Here is an 18,597-nt window from a genome sequence, read left to right on the forward strand (position 1 = left end):
ACTCACACCCATACAAAAATTAGACTTTATAATTATACAGTGTCTTCAACTGAGCAAGTGACTATAATGCAAAGAGGTACTTTCTGCATGCAATTCATCTCTAATAAAATAAAGAAGGCCCTCCTATACATACATCAATGCATAGGACCACAAATTTAAAAGGCCAGTTTCCTATTGATACAATGGCCATATATTCCTTATAAATTTAAGTAATTAACCCTATCTCAGCTAGAAATTGTGTAAAATGTGAGACAGACTGTCATCTATCTTCTGCTTTTATACCATAGTAAATTACGTTTCAACAAGTATCAGATTGGCCTCAATTTTATTTCCTCTCAAGTCCACTAGCTCCTCACTTTCCCTGATTGGCAGTAGTATTTCTTTTCAGTGCCTTATTAAACAGCATTGAATTGTCTAATTTTCTCAAAATTCCATCCTGAGGTATACATTTCAATTTTCTTTGTTGATCTAGCATAGGCTCAGGTGATTTCTACATAATGCATCCAATTAGTTCAAGCAAGGCAAGTGAAATCACATCTATACTAATCTCCACATTATTAACTACAAACAGTAACAGGATACATATCTACACTCTTTGCTTGAGTCCATTCAAGTGCAAACTGAAGAAAAAGGATTTCCTGTTCTTCTTTTTATACTCCTGAGTATGGTGATATTTGATTCTGTTTCTCCACAGTAAATGATAAGATTGCAAAACCTCTCTCACATCCCTCCTTTATTCCATATTGAGAGCTTGATTTTTTTTTCAGTTGTTTGCAAAGTATAGTTTGATTCCTTTTTTGCAGAGATTTTATCCTAAAGTCATTTTGGTTTTCTCCAAAATCAGAGCTTCGCTTTGAATCAGTGGTCCTGCCCCTTGGGAATCGATTTCTTTTTACACAAGTCAAATCCAGATCTATTAAGATCCAACGCACTGAGTTGGAGCATTGCATGTATTTCACTTACGAGCACATACATTCATTTTACACGATTCCTCAATGTGGCCAGAGGGGTTCGTGGTCTGCACTGTATCCACCTACAAAAAATACAAAAATATATGTCTGCTTTACAGGGATGTGAGTAGGGTTTTGCCAGCCTACTTCCATAGTGTGGACTGCAAATCTTGGCTGATACTGTTCCTTCTTTCTTTCGGATGTATTTGCAATGCCATAACCTCTTTCACAAGTCATAGAGACATCACAATTGTCACTACAATTAACAACCATGAGACATCTAAATCAATGTAGATGGCTCATCTCAAGGATACTATCTCTGGCAAGAGATGCAAAAGATGTGTGTGTGGTGGAATATTGAATTAATTTGATTTCAAGGTTTAAGCTTCTCCAAGCTATGACAAGTTGGGCCAGGGAGATGTTGGACCGGATGGAAGGTGTTGTCTTAGTTTATACTACAAATACAAATAAGAATGAAATAGCAGTTTTGCTGTCTCTGTTTTGATAACTTGCACATCCCTAAGATGTTCAGGATGTGAGTTTGATCTGAATGTTTACAACCTTCAAAGCAGCTCTTGATCTCTAAATGCATTTACTAGATAACTCACACTCTTTATAAATATCTGGGCTATTTACATGCTATCAACCAATGGCCTTGCTGATCTCTAGCCAAGGATGAATTACTCTTCCCTTCAAAGTCATGACTGTAAAAGGGCAAGGTTTTCCAACTTTGTATCTAGTTTGCACAATTCAAAGCAGGGAGAAAGATTCTTCAAAATATTTTGGTGCTAATGACAGTGTTAAGTAGCATTCAATATTTCTCTGAATTTGAGCCTGACCAACAGGCTAATTTCTATATTGAGTGCCAGAGAGTACAAAAAGCATTGTTTTCCAATTTGATGTTGTAACTGATAATAGTAAAATCTTTAGTAAGTCTGAATACTTCCAAAAAATATAATGTCACTTTCATAGAGAAGGCAAGATATATGTTCACTACCCAAACTGCTTATGTCTAAGTATCAGGATCAAAAACCACAAATAGTCCACTAATTCCCAAGATAACAATGCATCAGTATACAAGAGTCAAAGTCAGAAAAATAGTTGATTTCCTTCACTAAATGTTTGATCAACTTACTTTTGATACTTAACCATATAATAAAGTAAGTCATGTCTAATTTTAAAATTGTTTATATGCAAAAGCAAAAAATATTTTTAAATGCCCTGATAATGGATTATCAATACTGTATCAATGTAAGCAGCTTCAAAATGTTTTAAGCTTCTGATTAAATTTCATATTTTCCTATAAATCAAAATATTTTATGTTCTTTCTCTAGAAGTTTTGAAAGTTAATATAAATTGGGATTTTCTGGCCAATTACATAGGCAGCACAAACATGAACCTTCATAATTTCAATTTTGTTTAAGAAGAACATAGTGTTTCTTATTTTAAACAAATGAAATTTCTTATATAAGGGTGAACAGGAGAAATTTGAAACCTTCTGATACTGTTTTGTTTGCAAACCAGATGCAATGAGGTAACCATGCTGCATGTTAAATCTACATTTTTCTTTCTGTTATGCACTCTTACTTTATATGATATATTGTATTTCCATAGCAGTTGTCAAATATGTAATTAATTTTATGAAATTATTCATTTAATTCTTACATCCTACAATGTTCTCCATGAAGGCAAACATCAAGTCCACTCTCTTGCTTCCTTCTCAATGTCTGCACAGAGCTGATTGGTAAGAAAAATTGGATTAATGAGTGATTTCATATTTGGGAATAGCTAATGAATGAAATCATATTGTTGTATCATAGTGTCACTTTTACCTACTTTTATTATTTTGAAATCAAGTGGTTTTCTCTTTGTATTGTCTGCCACATACATTTAGATTATGTAATATACCTCTTTCCAATGGCAACAAATGCTGTTTAGTTTACCAGCGTTTAATTTTTTCCCGATTTTCTCTTTAATTTTTCTTAAATTTGTTCTGTAATGTGAAGTTCTCTTAACCTCCTCTGTTTAATCTTTCCCATGTAATAGCCATTTTCTTCTTTGTTTAAAGCAAAGGTACTACCTAGAATTTTCTGCAAGGTTTTTAATAAAGGCATAAGCAAGTAAAGCAACATTTTAAAGGAAGAAACAAAGGATATCAAAGTTTTTCATTTTCAATTTTCAGGCCCTGACTTACACTTTTAACTTAAAAACAAATCCCACAATAGAATGCATTTAAATAATACATTCATCATTCTGCCATGCAGCATAATGAAATCGCTTATTAAAATGTTATTGAGAAATGGAATTAACTCTCTCATTTCACAAGTTAACTATGTAAAAGCAAGCTTCTGGTCTTGTGGTTTGGTTTTCAGCTTTGAGGCACTGAGCAAATACAACTGTGTACTAATATTCACCTATCACCAAAGTCAAGAAAAATGGATTCTTTCCTCACCATTAAAGATTAATGTCTAGAAATAAGAGTGCATATCTCAAATCACTTATTGAGTTCATAAAGAGCTACTTAGGACTCCGCATTCTGAAAACTGTCTCTGGTAAGGGTCAGAGTAGAAATGGATGTTACTAGGATGTGTTTGTTTTGATTTGAATCAGCTAATTAACACGGCCCTGGAAGCAATTTCCAGATCGCTGCCACTGAGGAGATAGAGAGAAGGTTTAGCAAATCAAACTCAACCAATCGTTCTGTTAGGTCCAACTCAGTTGGAATTGTATGGACGTGGCCTTTCAACCTTTCTTCTCAATTTGTTCTATCACCCAGGTAACTTGTCAACTACCACCCCCACCCCTGCAGTGCGTGTGCGTGCACACACACACAGACAAGGAGATAAAGTCCTGTCCTCTGGAGCACTTCCTACCAGGTTACCTCAGTATCTCACCCAATAGTTCACTACCTGACCCAGAAAATGAATTAAGCTAGGAATTTAATGAATACAAACCATCGCTGGAAATTTAACTTACAAGGGGTAGATGTTTGGCACAGTGGTTAAAGATACTGCTTGAGAGCCCACATAGTCTATCAGCGTGCAAGTCATCCTCCGATTCCAATTCTGGCTTCCTACTAATGCACATTCATGGAAATGGCAGGTGATGGCTCAAGTACTTGGAATTCTGCCACTCATATGGGAGATCTGGATCATGTTCTTGATTTCTGGCGAAAGCCTGCCCAGCCCAAGCTGTTGAGGGTATTTGAGGAGTACATTAACAAATGAAAGATCTCTCTCTCTGTCTCCTGCCTTTCTCTCTGCCTTCCAAAGAAAATAAAGATAAACAAATAAAAATTTTAAAAATAAGGTTAACCTATAAAAGTTTTATCCTGATTTCCAGACCCACTAACCAATAATAGGTTACTAGTAGCTGGGAGAATGAAATTGCCTCACACAGGAAACAAGAATAGGATTCATATTTAGGCATGAGAATATACTGAACACTTTATGTAAGAATAAATCTGCTCTGGGGACAGCATTGTGGTACAGCGGGTAAAGCCACTGCCTATGACACCAGCATCCCATATGGGCAATGGTTCCTGTCCTGGCTGCCCTACTTGCAATCCAGCTCCCTGCTAATGGTCTGGGGAAAGCAAAAGAAGAAGGCCCAAATGTTTTGGACCCAGTTACTCATGTCACTCCCAGCTTCGGCCTGGTCCAGCATGGGTTGTTATGGCCATCTGGGGAGTGAGCCAGAGGACAGAAGATCTTTCTCTTTGTCTCTCTGTCTCTTCCTGTAACTCTAACTCCAGTATACAAAATAGATAAATAAATCTCTAAAAGGAATATGTATCTATTTTGTACCTATTTTTATTAGGTATGCTTCAAGGCTAATTCATGCACCTATGTAATTGATGCAGATTAAATACAAGTATCTGTTGAATATGTTTGCATATAATTGGCAATATATGAAAAGATTCTATGAATATTCATTGTTTTTCCTTGACTGAAGTTCAAATCCAGGGAAAAGTAAAGGTATCATATAAAAAGTAGAGTATATTCCATGACATAGAAAATCAAATATTTCTATTTCTTCCTGGAAATAGGAAGTTGATATTAATATTTTAGAGCATAAACTCATCATACATAAGCTGAGTCAGGACAAAACCACTTATCAAAATTGGAAGGTTTATCCGTTTTTTAAGTACTAGGTAACTATTCGAAACAGAAAACAGAACATGTGGGATTAGAGCAAGTGGGGGACTAAGAAGCCAATTTTGGATGATAATTTAGTCTTTTGCTTTCTTCTGACTTAGTTTAATGGGGCTCAGAAAACAGTTTCCCAAAGCATTTGGAAAAAAAGCAGAAGCAGGAAGGCCACTCTCACTGTCCCTAGCCCTCCTACCATGAAGTAAGTCCTAATATAGACACAGAGAGAGAGAGAGAAAGAGAGAGAGAGAGGAACATCCTTATCTCTGAAAATACAATGACACGTAGAAGAATCAAACAAAGAGGTCTTACATGCTAAGTTCTCCCCAGTTTATAATTATTCACCCTTTGTGCAATCATACTCCTCCACAACTGTCTACCTTGTTGAAACTAAGCATACATAAACATAACCTTACTCATTTCTTTGGATCTTTATTTCCTATAAAACTTCCAAGTCATGTAAAACAAGGCATTTGTTTGTTTTTTCTTTTACTAATCTATGTTTTGTTAGAGGGACCTTAGCCATGAACCTAGCAATAGGTAAGGAAAAAGTCTCTCCTTGCCTACAATGTTTATCACAAGACTACACCTAACTCTCTAATTCAACCTCACAAAAAGCCTTGTGAAGGGCAAATCATAACTTTGCTCATTGTATATTTGAGAGAACTGAAATTCAGGGAGCTTAATCTTCTTACATAAAATCACACAAGTAAGTGGAAGAATCAAGGCCCCAAATCAAGATCTTTGACTCTTACTTGAATATTTTCCCTCTAACGTATATTCCTTGTAACTGTATTTTAAATCTGATTTTAAATCTTTTAAAAATAAAAAGCTAAGTTGTAATCATACATGTCCCCATTTTGAGCATGGTTTAAGGAATAAGCAAACTATGTTTAGTTTCCTAAACTGTTATAAATGGATGTGTCAAGAAGCTCAGTTCTAGAAACCAAGGTGTTTATATTCCTCTATCAAAATCGTTTAAATTTATGAGTGTACAAAGACTCTATCATAATTATTTAAATGTATGCTTACCTAAGAATTATTTTAACATACCTGAAAGTTGTCTAAATTGTCAGAAAAAAAGGAATAAATGAAATTAATTTTATCCAAAGAGTAAAAAGTCTGTAACAATTTCCACATATGAAAGCCCCCCCACATATACACACATAGGAGATATGTTTTAACATTGTTTTAACTACATTTTTAACAAAAAGAAGGCTTTCAAAACTATATGTCAACCACTGAATTGTCCAAGTAAAGAAAGGACATTATACCAGTTCTTTATCATAGATATTTTGCCCTGATTTCAGAGTATGAATGATTTTGGGTCCAATAAAAGAATGCCATGGTTTGGATAGCTAAGCAGTCAATATTTATAGACTGCTTGTGAGAATCCTAGGATCTCAATATTAGAAAGAATGCCAGAGTTACGGAATTTAATCATTTATAAGCCATGGAAGGAAATACAGAGCAACATAAGATACAGGCCTGGTTCTGAGGAAATTTTTACTTATCATTTGAATAGATATATAAATATGCATACAAATAGATTAGTAACCTTGAGTGAGCAAAAATAAGAACCAAGTAGGTGAAACAACAAGAAATGCAAAGAGAGAAGACAGTGGTGAGGGGAATCTGAAGATGAGTCTTAATAGATGAGTGAGCTTTAGATCTATGAAACAGAGGATCTTGGATTCCAGAAAGAGGCAAAGTTGTAAGGAAGATGCAAAAAGGGAAGGTCACAGGCTCTGAGAGACTTGATTTCCCTGCTGAAACCAAGGTTTGCCTGAATTGCACTCAATTCTCTTATTTGGTGTTTTTTGCATTTTTTCTGCTTCTCTCAAGTCCACATTTTTAGGAACCAATGTAACAAAAACACGCAAAGAACAACAGCAAAAAAATCTGTCCTGAAATCCTCGATTAGAAATACACAGGCAAATTAAGTCAATAATTGTCAAAAGACAGAACATGCAACTAGAACACCTATTTGTTAAGAAAAAACTGATGTAATTAAGCATATGCAGATTACTGCTCTGGAACAACCTGTCCTTTTAGGCTTTTTGTTTTTAAACATGCATTTATTTTCTTATTTGAAAGACAGAGAGAAAATGAGAGAGAAAGATTGATTTTTCCTTCTGCTGGTTCATTCCCCAAATACTTGCAACACCTGGGGCTGGGTATAGCAGAAGCTAGGAGCTAGAAACTCTATCCTAGTCTCCTACATGGGTAGCAAGGACCCAAATGTTTGGACCATCTTCCACTGCCTTCCCAGGTACGTTAGCAGGCAGCTGCATGGGAAACAGAGCAGCCAGGATTGAAACTCTCACTGGGATAAGGGAGGCAGAGTAGCAATTTAACCTGCTGAGTCACAATGCCGGCCTGCCTATTCTTAAACATACGAAGATATACACGTAAACAGATTTGTAGCCTTGTGTTAAATCAACAATCTTAGTTTATAATTTTATTTCTTCCTTTTAAATAGCTATTATTTAAAACATTTATATATTTTTATTTATTTGAAAGGCAGGAAGAGAAAGAGAGATACAGACACAGAGATAAAGACAGAGAGGGAGAGAGAGGTATAGATCCTAGGTTCACTCCCTAAATGCCAACAACAGTCAAGGACTGGCCAGGCTGAAGCCAAAAGCCAGGAGTTCTATCCCAGTATCCCATGTGGAGACAGAGGACCATCATTTGCTGCCTCCCAGGATGCACATTAGCAAGAAGCTGGATGAGAAGCAGAGGTGGGACTCAAACCCAGGCACTCTGATATGGGATACAGCTTAATCCACTGTGCCACAATGCCTGCCCCTTACATAATTCTTTTAATGAAATGCCCTTTGCACATCAGGGAGAGATGAAGATCAATCCAAATAGACTGCTATGCACTATTCAACTTAAAACAGAAGAGTAGATCTCAGTCTTACATTTCCAATTACCTTTTACCAAAGTTGAACACGGATGCATTTTCATCCTTAAAGCTCATTAAAAATTTAAAATGATGCAAACTTCAAATATCATTATCCTCTTCAGACCACGATATTGGCCACCTCTGAAAACAGAAGCAGCATTGGCTAGTATTCATGTGCCAAAGCAATAAGCTGCCTGAGAGAAACAGGGACTAGATGTTAATGAGAAGACGAAGTGAATAGCAAGCTCAGCTGTCCTTAAATGTCACAGAAATTGCAATCATGTGCTCCAAAAATTGAAAGCTACTTGGGGAGCTCTGAATAGCTAGGGGGTGGGGGAGAGAAGACAAATTGTTTCCAGGTGATGAATAAACCCACTAAGAGTTTGATTTACCAACAAGCAAAGAAAGTAAATGTCCAGGAATTATTGAAACTTGAAAATGTAAATATGTAATAGGACAAAATTTGCAAATTCAAGCAAACAGATTCCTCTTTATTAAAGTTACGTTAAAATTGTACAGATTGGCCAAGTGAATATGTGGTCCCTTTGCTTAATAATACATGCATTTCTAAGTTGAATTTAAATATCTTTTATTGTAGTTTTTGGTTTACCAGCTTCAAAAATCTATGCTTTTCAAAATTTATAGAAATTTCATAAACACCTGTGTAAATATTAGACATTGATTTATGGATTGATATGAATGTATGTAAGTATTGATTTTAGTATCCCAAAAGACATGACACTAATAACTACTGTAGAAATATGATTTCATGTAACGAATCCATCTAGAGTCATCCTCTACAAAATTATTCATTTTAGTAATGCTTAAAGTCTAAGGCCAGAGAGGTAAGGGCATGCACAATAAAATTCTGCAAGCCTCAGACTAAAACTAAATTTCCATTAAATTATGAGAAGTACATCTCAAAAAAAAAGTTGAAGACTTAGGGATGAGATTATTTAAATAAAGAATAAATATTTATAATTCTGGTATATCCAATGATGAAACTCACGGAAGATATATAGGTTACATAGATTTTGTATTAATTTCAGTTGGCTCATCAAAAAAAGAGCAAATGGCAATGCAAAAAATACAACAAAATATGTTAAATATCAAAACAACATTATTTGTAATAGAAACATTTCTGTGTGGGATGAATTTGAAGAATCATTTTTATTTTTGAATAGTTTGAAAGCTCATAAGAAATTAATAATAATTACTTTATGTCAAACTTTTTATTGCATCATTTCAAGCTGGGGGAGAAGTCCCAGTCAATATTGCATAGAATTTTTAAATATGCCTATTGTATGAAGAAGACAGCAAATGTTACACTCTAAGATAGGTCACAAGTCATAAAGCACTTAATCACAAAGCAATATGGTGCTACTCACCAGAAAAAGGAGATTATTTGCTTCTCTTTTGCTTCTTTGTCTTATAAGTACAGTGTGATGTATTAGTTTAATTAAAATCTACCAAATTATCATAAGGATTTTATGTGCTGCAAATAATTGGCTTTTTGTTCTCTACTTGCTTTTTGTTAATGGAAGCAGAACTTTTTTTTTTTTTTTTTATGATACTTAGTATAAGATACCAGAAGACTTCAGGGAAGAAAGGCGAATGAAGTACCTAATGAAATGACCTTTGTCACCTTGGACATGAAATAATATTAAGCCTGCACTAATGCAATGAAATAAGTTAATGTTTCTAAAGAGCTAGAAGGACAGATAACAATATGGCTCAGAGTCAAACTATGCCAAGAATCGTACCATATATAAAAATGACAGTCCTATTCATATGAAACGCTGATTGGCTCTAAAGAAAGTATGTTGTACAAATAGATCATGGCATAAGAATTTTAAGAATGTATACCATAATGAATCAATCATTTTATAGGACAGATTTATGTTACAGTCTAAATAAAGTTACACAACCAAGTACCACCTTAATAAGAGGCAAAGTAAGCACACAAGTGAGCAGAGAATGAATAAATGTAACGTAGTCCACAAAGTAGCAGAACATAACCATTCTTGCTAAAGGTGAGTGAGAACCAATTATAACTAAAACATCCAAGCACTTATATGACACGGCTTTCTCTAACAGCCACAAAATAAAAATTGAGAAGAACCTATGAACCTGAAATCAGTAAACTGGTACACTACAGAATATTCTATAATAAATGATAAATGATCAACAACGAATGCTTCCTTTGCAAAAAAGATGTGATCATCACTCACTTAACATTGTCCTGAAAGAAACAATCTTTGTATTAGAGAATTCCTGAAATTTTTCAGCTCTTAATTTATCCTCTAAATTACTTTTTAAAAAGATGTGTTTGAACTGTAGGCCAAGAGAGAGATCGAGAATGCTGTATCTTCCATCCAATGGTTCACTTCCCAAATGTGTAAACAATCAGGCTTGGGCCAGGCTGAAGCCAAGAGCTGGAGCTCCATTCAGTCTCCCCACATAGATGGCAGGGACCCAGGTACTTGGGTCATTCTCTGATGCCTCCCTGCCACATTAACAGGATGCAGGACAGAAAATGGGGGCAGGACCTGATTTCCGGCATTCCAATATCGCATGTGGGCGTCCCAAGCAGCATTTAACATACTGTGCCACAATGCCTGCCCCCGCTGAATGAAAAAATCAAAACAAGCAAACAAAAACAAAATACTGTTATTCTTGGCCTCATAGCATATTAAGAATTTTCAATGAGTGATAATAACTAACACTCTGTTGAGTATTTATGAGCTCTCAGGCTAAATCACAAGGTCACCAGGAAAGCAGACACTATGAGTAATCACATTTAACAAGGAAGGGACTCAGGAACTGAGAGATTAACTTGCCCCAAATCACAGATCTAAAAAAAATGGCAGCTATGGAATTTTAAGCTCAGGAAGTCTCACCCCAGTCTCTGTGCTCTTAACTAGGCTACACTCCACTGCCTCTCCAATTAGTGATAAAATTATTCTTAAAAGCAGACTGTCAAACTTGCTATTCTGTTTCAAATGTAGCCTAATATTTTTCAAGCAGAGAATATGATTTTGATTTTTAATAAATCTATGAAGTGTAGCATCTAAACTAAGGTTTTTAATGAAATCTCTCCACATATAAAAATAATCACTGCATTTCTGAAGAACAACTGATATGTGTGCATAATTATGTACTCATATATAAAGCTAAAGGTTTCGCTCTGTTCTTACTGGCACTACCATGTTCTTATCAAATCTCATGACCTAAAATATATCAACTGAAAATTAAGTTACGAAAATGACAGTCTTCTCAACCTATGATACATTTTTTTTCCCAAGAAAAGCTGTCTCATTGGTTGTCTGAACAGACACACTTAGGAAGGAGTGCTTCTTTGGTGAGTGCACATGCATCTTTGGAGCAGATATATACTTGATTTACTCCATTTGTTGTAAACCAAAGAGTGGAAGGGAATCTTTGACAAAACTGTCATCTTTAAAACACGGTGATATTTCATTTTCCCTTCTGCACTACTTAGATTGCTTGGAACTGAAATGCTTCCAGCGGCTCCTGTGTCCAATTTTTCAAAGCTGTCACTTCTTAGCAAATCTGCTTAAGCAAAATACTTATGTTGTTAGAAAACAGAACAAACATACATTATAAAACACATTCTCCTCTTCTTTACAGGTCAGAGTCTTATTCAAGAATGGGAACTTGGAGAAACATGTGGAAATAAATTAAAAGATGACTAAGATGGATTGGCTTATGTCAATGAATTGAGTATACCTCTGATTAGTTTCCAAAGATACACTTGGACTTAGCTCAGTAGAGTTTTATGCACAATAATCATATAATCAAAAATTTATTTTCAATACATTCACTAAAGGTCATTAAATTTAAAAGAACAAATCCAGAGGAAAACAGGACAATGAAAGATGACCACAGTTACTGCTCCTCAGGTCTTGTCTAGAGTAGCTATTATAATGTACTTGTCAACATTTTATGTCCCAGTGGGTAACAAAAAAATCACCAAGCATTACACTTGTCGACCTCTGGCCTTTCTGAATAGTGGGGACAATAACTCATATCCTATAGTACTTGAATGAGAGGAAGTACAACAGAAACAAAATTCAAAATTATGACTGCAAGAATGAATGATGTGAAAAACAGCAAAATCCCAAATATGAAAACAAATATGCTTTTGGAAAGCTGCATTCATATTGCCTTGAAATATTATACAGTAGTCTTAACATGGAGTATGCTTTCTGGATACACACACACACACACATGCATACATATTCCAAGTTGTATACAGTTAGGTATATAGTAAATATATATTCATCATTTGTGAAACTTTTTCTCCTCTATGCATGATTACACAATTCTGGTTGAAATTAATCTTTCCAAGATTAAGCAGTAAAAATTACCTAAGACTTAAAATTCTTTCCATTACTTTAAAAAGCTAGTCATGTCTCAGCAAAAGCCAAGACTGCTTATGGTGTACAATCTGAAACCTAATTCTCTCTCGGCACTTTAACACTAGATCTGTCACCCTTTAACACCACAAAATCAATACGCTGGAATGTCATGGTTCTCTGATGGCCCACAAAGTCAAGGCATGATCAATTTCAGCTTCCTTACTAGACAGAAATAGACTTAGACAAATAAAATATTTCATTCAACTTAAATTCAATAAAACAAAGGCATAAAGGTAGAAGAAGTGAGAATTGTTAGAATTCAGTCCAATACATTTACATTTAAATCTATACCCATTTTTAAATCTCTACAAAAGGGACATCTTAAAAATTTTAAAAGTATTTGGATTAGTCTAGTCTCCAGAGTAAGAAATACTATCAATGAGGGAATAGTCATTTAGCCTAGTGGTTAATATACCCACACCTCACTTTAGAGTGCCTAGATTTAACATGAGGCTGAAGTTCCATACTCCAATCTCTCACCAGTGTAGATCCTGGGAAGCAACAGCAATGGCTCAAGCACTTGGATTCCTGTCACCCACATGGGTATCCCTAGCTTTTACAGTCGGTGTCAAGCACAATGCAGATACTAAATAAATACCTGCTGATTTGAATGAATAGAGTATGCCTTCTATATTAGTTAATTTGTAGTATATTGTGGAATTTTTAACATTTATTCATTTATTTTAAAGGCATAATGACAGAGAGAGAAAGAGAGATAGACATCTCCCATCTGTTGGTTCACTCCCCAAAAGGCCACAACAAATAGGGTTGGATAAGGCTGAGGCCAGGAGTAGGGAACTCCATCCAGGTCTCCCACAAGGCTGGCAGAGGCCTGAGTATTTGGGCCATCTTCTCCATCAACACGATGCTAGAGCAGAAGTGGACTTGAAGTGGACACCAATATGGGATGCTGGTGTCCCAAGTGGCAGCTTAACCCATGGTGCCACAATGCCAGCCCCAATTCTGTGGAAGATAGGTGATAGATTTCAAAAATGTTCTTCTGTAGTAAACAGTTTATATATCAATGGTTTTATGTTGCTGCCAAATTTTAACATTTATAAATACAAAGACTTATTATATAGTAATGCTTTAAAAAAAAAAAAAAAACAGGTCTGCAAGTTAGAAGGCATGGCAGTTTTGGTTCACTAACTTACTATATAACTTTGCCTCTCCAGGTCTCTCGTCTCATCCATAAAAGCAAAGGAAGGAAGCAGAGAGAACATGATGGGTCCCAGGTGTCCTCTTGGGAATATGTAGGTCTATACCCTCTTAGGTATCTCTAGAGACAAGAACTCAGAAGAAATCAATGAAAGGGGCTCTGGAGGTCAGAGAAAAGATGGGAAGCGATCCTATTTAGAGAGTTAAAAAGAAATTGGAGCCATTCAACTGAGCTAAGAAAATGCTGAAAAGGCACTAGGAAAGTAAACCATCACGGGAGGATGTAGAAGCCTGTTGTACCAAGGTTGAGATGCTACTTTCAGTCACACTACAGTAGAAAGAAGAGGATCCTGTTTTTAATTAAATCGCTCCACATATAAAAATAGTAATTACACCGCTGATGATATGTAGCATCTTGTTAGAAAGGAAATTACCCCCCCCCTTAATTGTGGTGAATTCATTACTTGCCGCTGACTGCATTCCTAAGTTATATATTTGGTTAGGGACACAACAGGGAGAAGGTTAAACAATAAATAAACAAATAAAAAGAAAAATATTTATGATTGTGAGGCTTCCTTGATATTACGTTATTTGGGAATGTAGGTGTCTTTGGTCTGATCAAGCATCATGCCTTCTGTATCGTAACTGACACTCTGCAGAAAGGAGACAGCTTTTAAGTATAAAAGGCTCTGGACCAGGAACCAGAAGATATGGGTTTCAATTTGAGTCTCTCACCTAAGAAATCTCTTAACTTTCAGCAAGAATTTCTTCAATATAAAATGGAAATCACAGCGCTTATCTGATAAGCAAAAGGTTAGTATTGAGAAGGTAATGCATTTTAAAACCGACAATGTTTTACTAGTAGTTATTTACGGGGGTGACACAAGTAAAATGCTTAGCACGATCTCAGGCACAGAGTTTAGTGCTAATTTATCATTACCATTGTTGTTATCACACAAAAGTATCTATTTATATCTTCTTTTCTGTAAAATCCCTGTCTTGCCAAAGAGGTGTCCCTCAGCATTTTTCTGCCTCATGCTAATCTTTCCTGCACAGGGCTGTTGGAAGGAAATGTCAGCTCAATCCAAGCAGTGTACCAGTTTTGTAGGCAGATAAGTATGCAACTCACTAATTCAGCAACTACCAAGTTGTCATGGACAGTTTATTCCTACGGTAAAAAAATAGGTTAAAAAACCATCGTCAGTGTAAGAAGAAAGAAGCTGACACAGAAAGATGAGAGACGGAAGTATGTGCACACACATACACACGCACACACAGAGCAAAAGCAAGAGTGTGCACGAGAGAGACAGAAAATCACCCTAAGTGTCCAAACCATTTCTGAAAACTAGGTCTCATGACAGCACAATATATCCAGAGCTAATTTCTTTTATCAGAAACCAAAGAATGCTAATGAAAAATGTTGGGCATTGCCTAAAACCTCCATTACAATATGGCGCCTGGTGTGTTTGCAGCTGCTGCCGTTAAGCTATGTAAGATCAGAACACCGGCAGGGATAGGTCCGCTTTGGTTCTGGACACGTGGACAGTGTGTGATCCCTATACTTTGCTTAAGATGCCCCTGTGCGTGGTCCACCCACGCCTGCATGACCTTTTCACTGATTGGCTCCCCTATTGCGCATGTCTTTTGTAAGCGTTATGAGCCTGTACACTTCCTCAATAAAGTAGTTCCTGCTTTGACAGAACTCATGGGTGCTTGCTCTGTTCTTGACCCCTCGATCTTACCTTTCCCCGTCGCCTTGTCAGGGAGTGCTTGTACTGCCCCTGCTGGTCAGGGGCTAGCCTCAGGCTTAAGACCCCAGCAGAAAAATACATTCATTTTAGTTTTATCATTGAAATGTGACATCAAGTTGATTATAGAAAAATCTGAATCTATGAACACTTTTCAGAAAAAGCCAACCAGATTCCCTTCTGTTTCTGTCAGTTTGTTAGCTCTGTAAACCCGTGTTACAATTTCATAAGGCAGTACTCTGGTTTCTCTTCAGATCATATAAATCTTTCGCCTTTTACAATTTCATAAGGCAATTTATGAAACAAAAAGTCTTATATAATCAAAAACTACAAAAATAGTACTATTTATGATTTCCAGAGTCCGCAATCATTAAAAGAAATTTAAGATTAGTTAAAACCCTCAGGATACAACATATTTTCCTGGAATTTTTAATCTGAGTATCTTTTGTAAAATAAAGACAAATGAAAATCACATTTATGTGCAGAAATTTCCCCATCTGTAAAAAGCAAATAGCTTTAGGAAGAAAACACAGATTTAAGATGCCAGAGAAATAGAACTGACCAACTAAAAACCCACCCTGACTATTTAGTGAATACTAGGATCTTCTCCCTGCATCATGCTACACAGATCCTTGATTCAAATTATGGGCTTCCTGAAGCTGGGAACAGCCAAATTGCTAAATGCTTTTGGATGAAGTCCCAGAATGTAAGGGCTTACGTGTATGGTCTTGTTTTGTTTTGTTGACAATGAGGGAAAACTCCTGGGTTTCCCTATAATCCTGATTTAACAATAGTCATTTTTCAGATCTAGACCTGTTCAACTGTGGTCATTTTTATGTAGCTAGGACAAAATTATCTATTTGCTAAAGTAAGAAATATAGATTAAGGACAAGAAAGGTTGAAGAGTATGCATAGTTCCATCTGGTGACCAAAAAGATCAAAGAACACACATTTCCTGTTTAGAACACTCAGGTAACATTTCCTCAATAAAATGTTAGCAGCAAATTGAAAGAAATTGTAGGACATGATCTTCCCAGAACCGAGAAGATCCAATTTAGTGTTTACAATTTCACTGTCATAGCTCAGACCTAAGTCGCCTGCTCACTTGTGGTGTTCTGTTGTGGAAGAATATAGTTATATAAAGGAAGCATATATCTTGCATAGTTTCTTTGACAATAAATCATGTAGAGGATTCTGATTATTTTTTAAATACAATGAAGTATGATCCCCCAATCAAAATTTGGTTTCTTAGGTAACTTCAGCTACGCCAGATGGAACCTTGTGATAATTACTTAATGATCCTTTTGCTCAGCTTTTCAGTTTTTCCTTGATACAGCTTCATTCTATTCCTGTGTTAACACAGATTTTGACAGATAGCTAGCTGATAATCATCTGACCACATAGTAAACCTATGATGATAGTGGAACTTCTCAGAGTGGCGAGAACGATGTAGATACTCAATTAGAGTTCCTGGCGTGAATGAATCTATAAAGGCAGAAATGGGTAAGCATTTTATTCCCACCTGAGTCTCATATTTCTCTTTCCATTTACTTCAGTCCAAGCAGTTTCCATAACAAACACATTGGGTAACTGAGCCAAGACACCTAAGCCATTTCTTATTGTTTAGAAGCAGGAAGTCATAAACCATTTCAGGCCACATTCCCATAACTGAGGAAATCTGCCAAAATACATGAAAGCAATAATGATTTATTCCTTGCAGGAACAGAAAACCTGATGCACTATTTCAAGCGAGGACAACTGGAAGTTGGTGCATTAGCAATATCTGTGGGATCTACTTTTAGTAAAGATATTGCTTGTTTGAAAACAGAGCATGAAATGATGTTAATCTACAAGTGGAGGAAGCTGTTCATGGCCCTCTAATCAGAGCATCGTGTACTTCAATCATCCGCCCTTTCATTTTTCAACTCGGAATACCCACTGAGCCTGCTCCAGCAGCCGTTAGGAGTACACCACTCTTAATAAATTCAATGGGTGTTTTGTAAGTATAAGCTTCAGGATTGGATACTTCAGGCTAAATTTTAGCTGCATAATCAAGAATATAGCTGAAAACACCAATTAATGGTGCAAAGCACGAATAATCAAGTTTTAGCTATAGAAAAAATATATGAACTAAATATATCACCAATGGCATCTATCCTTGACTTTGCAGGTTGATTCACTAGAATATCAACAATAAAGTCATATAAATTAATTCCCATTGAAAAAATCAAGGCTGATGAACAGTGTGAATGCTCAGCCTCATAGAATTATGTAAATAAAAGTAATGTGAAAAAATGGCATTATATATTTATGTAATGTCATTTTCAGTTATTTAAACTTTAAAGCAAGCAAAACTTCAATATGGTGGATTTTAATGGATCAAGAACCTTAAAATCATACAGGCGATACATAAATGGAAGCTAATATGCATGATAGGGTGTATCTTACAACAGAAATATCTCAAAGTTACCAACTGAGTAACAATAGCAAGCACAATTAAAGGGGAGATACATACATGAAGAATTTTCATTTTGATCATGGACCCGAGAAAGCAAGTCTTAAAGCTGAACTGAGGCTTATCACAGAAATATATACGTGCCAGGCAAGCAGTGAAAAAAAAGCCATGAAAGAATCTCAACACAGATGGGAAGGAGATAGCTGACTTGCAGGAAACCATGCGGAGTGACAGCTCTGCAGTATCTCCACACCTGATCTGGCAGCAGGGCCTAAGGGGGCTTGTCTGCAGCCAAGTCAGTGGGGTTGGCAGGCAGATGTGGCTCTACACTAGCTGTGTGTGCTGCAAGTCCTGGTGCCTACGAGCCTGCTACTCTGCAAGTGGCTTCTCAAAAAGCATAGAAAAACTCACTACTCAATTCATCTATACTTAACGAGGAGCAAAGCACATTCCTCTTTGCAGGAAATTTATCAGAAAGGAAAGTCTGCCAATAATTGCTATGAAAACGTTTATTTGACCCTGATCCATGTTCCTCAGCACATTTAATTGTTTTAAATAATGTATGGGGATGGAAAGGCAATCATTACTAATCAATATTAAATTGATTCAGCTGTAAAAATTCTACATTTTCTAAAGCCACCTGAAATTATCACCATCTCTAAAACTTCATTTCATTCCTGACACTGCATTTAGGGAACCTACTTTAAAATAATACTTCCTTTCACGTTGTTTTCACAACAAATATCATCACTTATTTGTCCATACCTGTTATGTCGCTCAAC

General features: G+C 36.0%; 1 protein-coding gene across 4 annotated transcripts in view; it reads right to left on the reverse strand.

Moving 5' to 3' along the window:
• PCDH7 (protocadherin 7) overlaps nt 1-18,597 on the reverse strand; it is a 439,021-nt gene that overhangs the window by 368,084 nt on the left and 52,340 nt on the right. The window contains exon 2 of one of the 4 annotated variants that reach the window (XM_062212966.1): nt 281-1,033. The exons of the other annotated variants lie outside the window; for them this stretch is intronic. Coding sequence (XP_062068950.1) covers nt 956-1,033 — 78 coding nt within the window. The 3' untranslated portion in view covers nt 281-955. Of the gene's footprint in view, nt 1-280; nt 1,034-18,597 lie in introns of those variants that run through there. 4 annotated transcript variants of the gene reach the window in all.

Source organism: Lepus europaeus, chromosome 16, assembly GCF_033115175.1.
Source record: "Lepus europaeus isolate LE1 chromosome 16, mLepTim1.pri, whole genome shotgun sequence".
Classification (NCBI taxonomy): domain Eukaryota; kingdom Metazoa; phylum Chordata; class Mammalia; order Lagomorpha; family Leporidae; genus Lepus; species Lepus europaeus.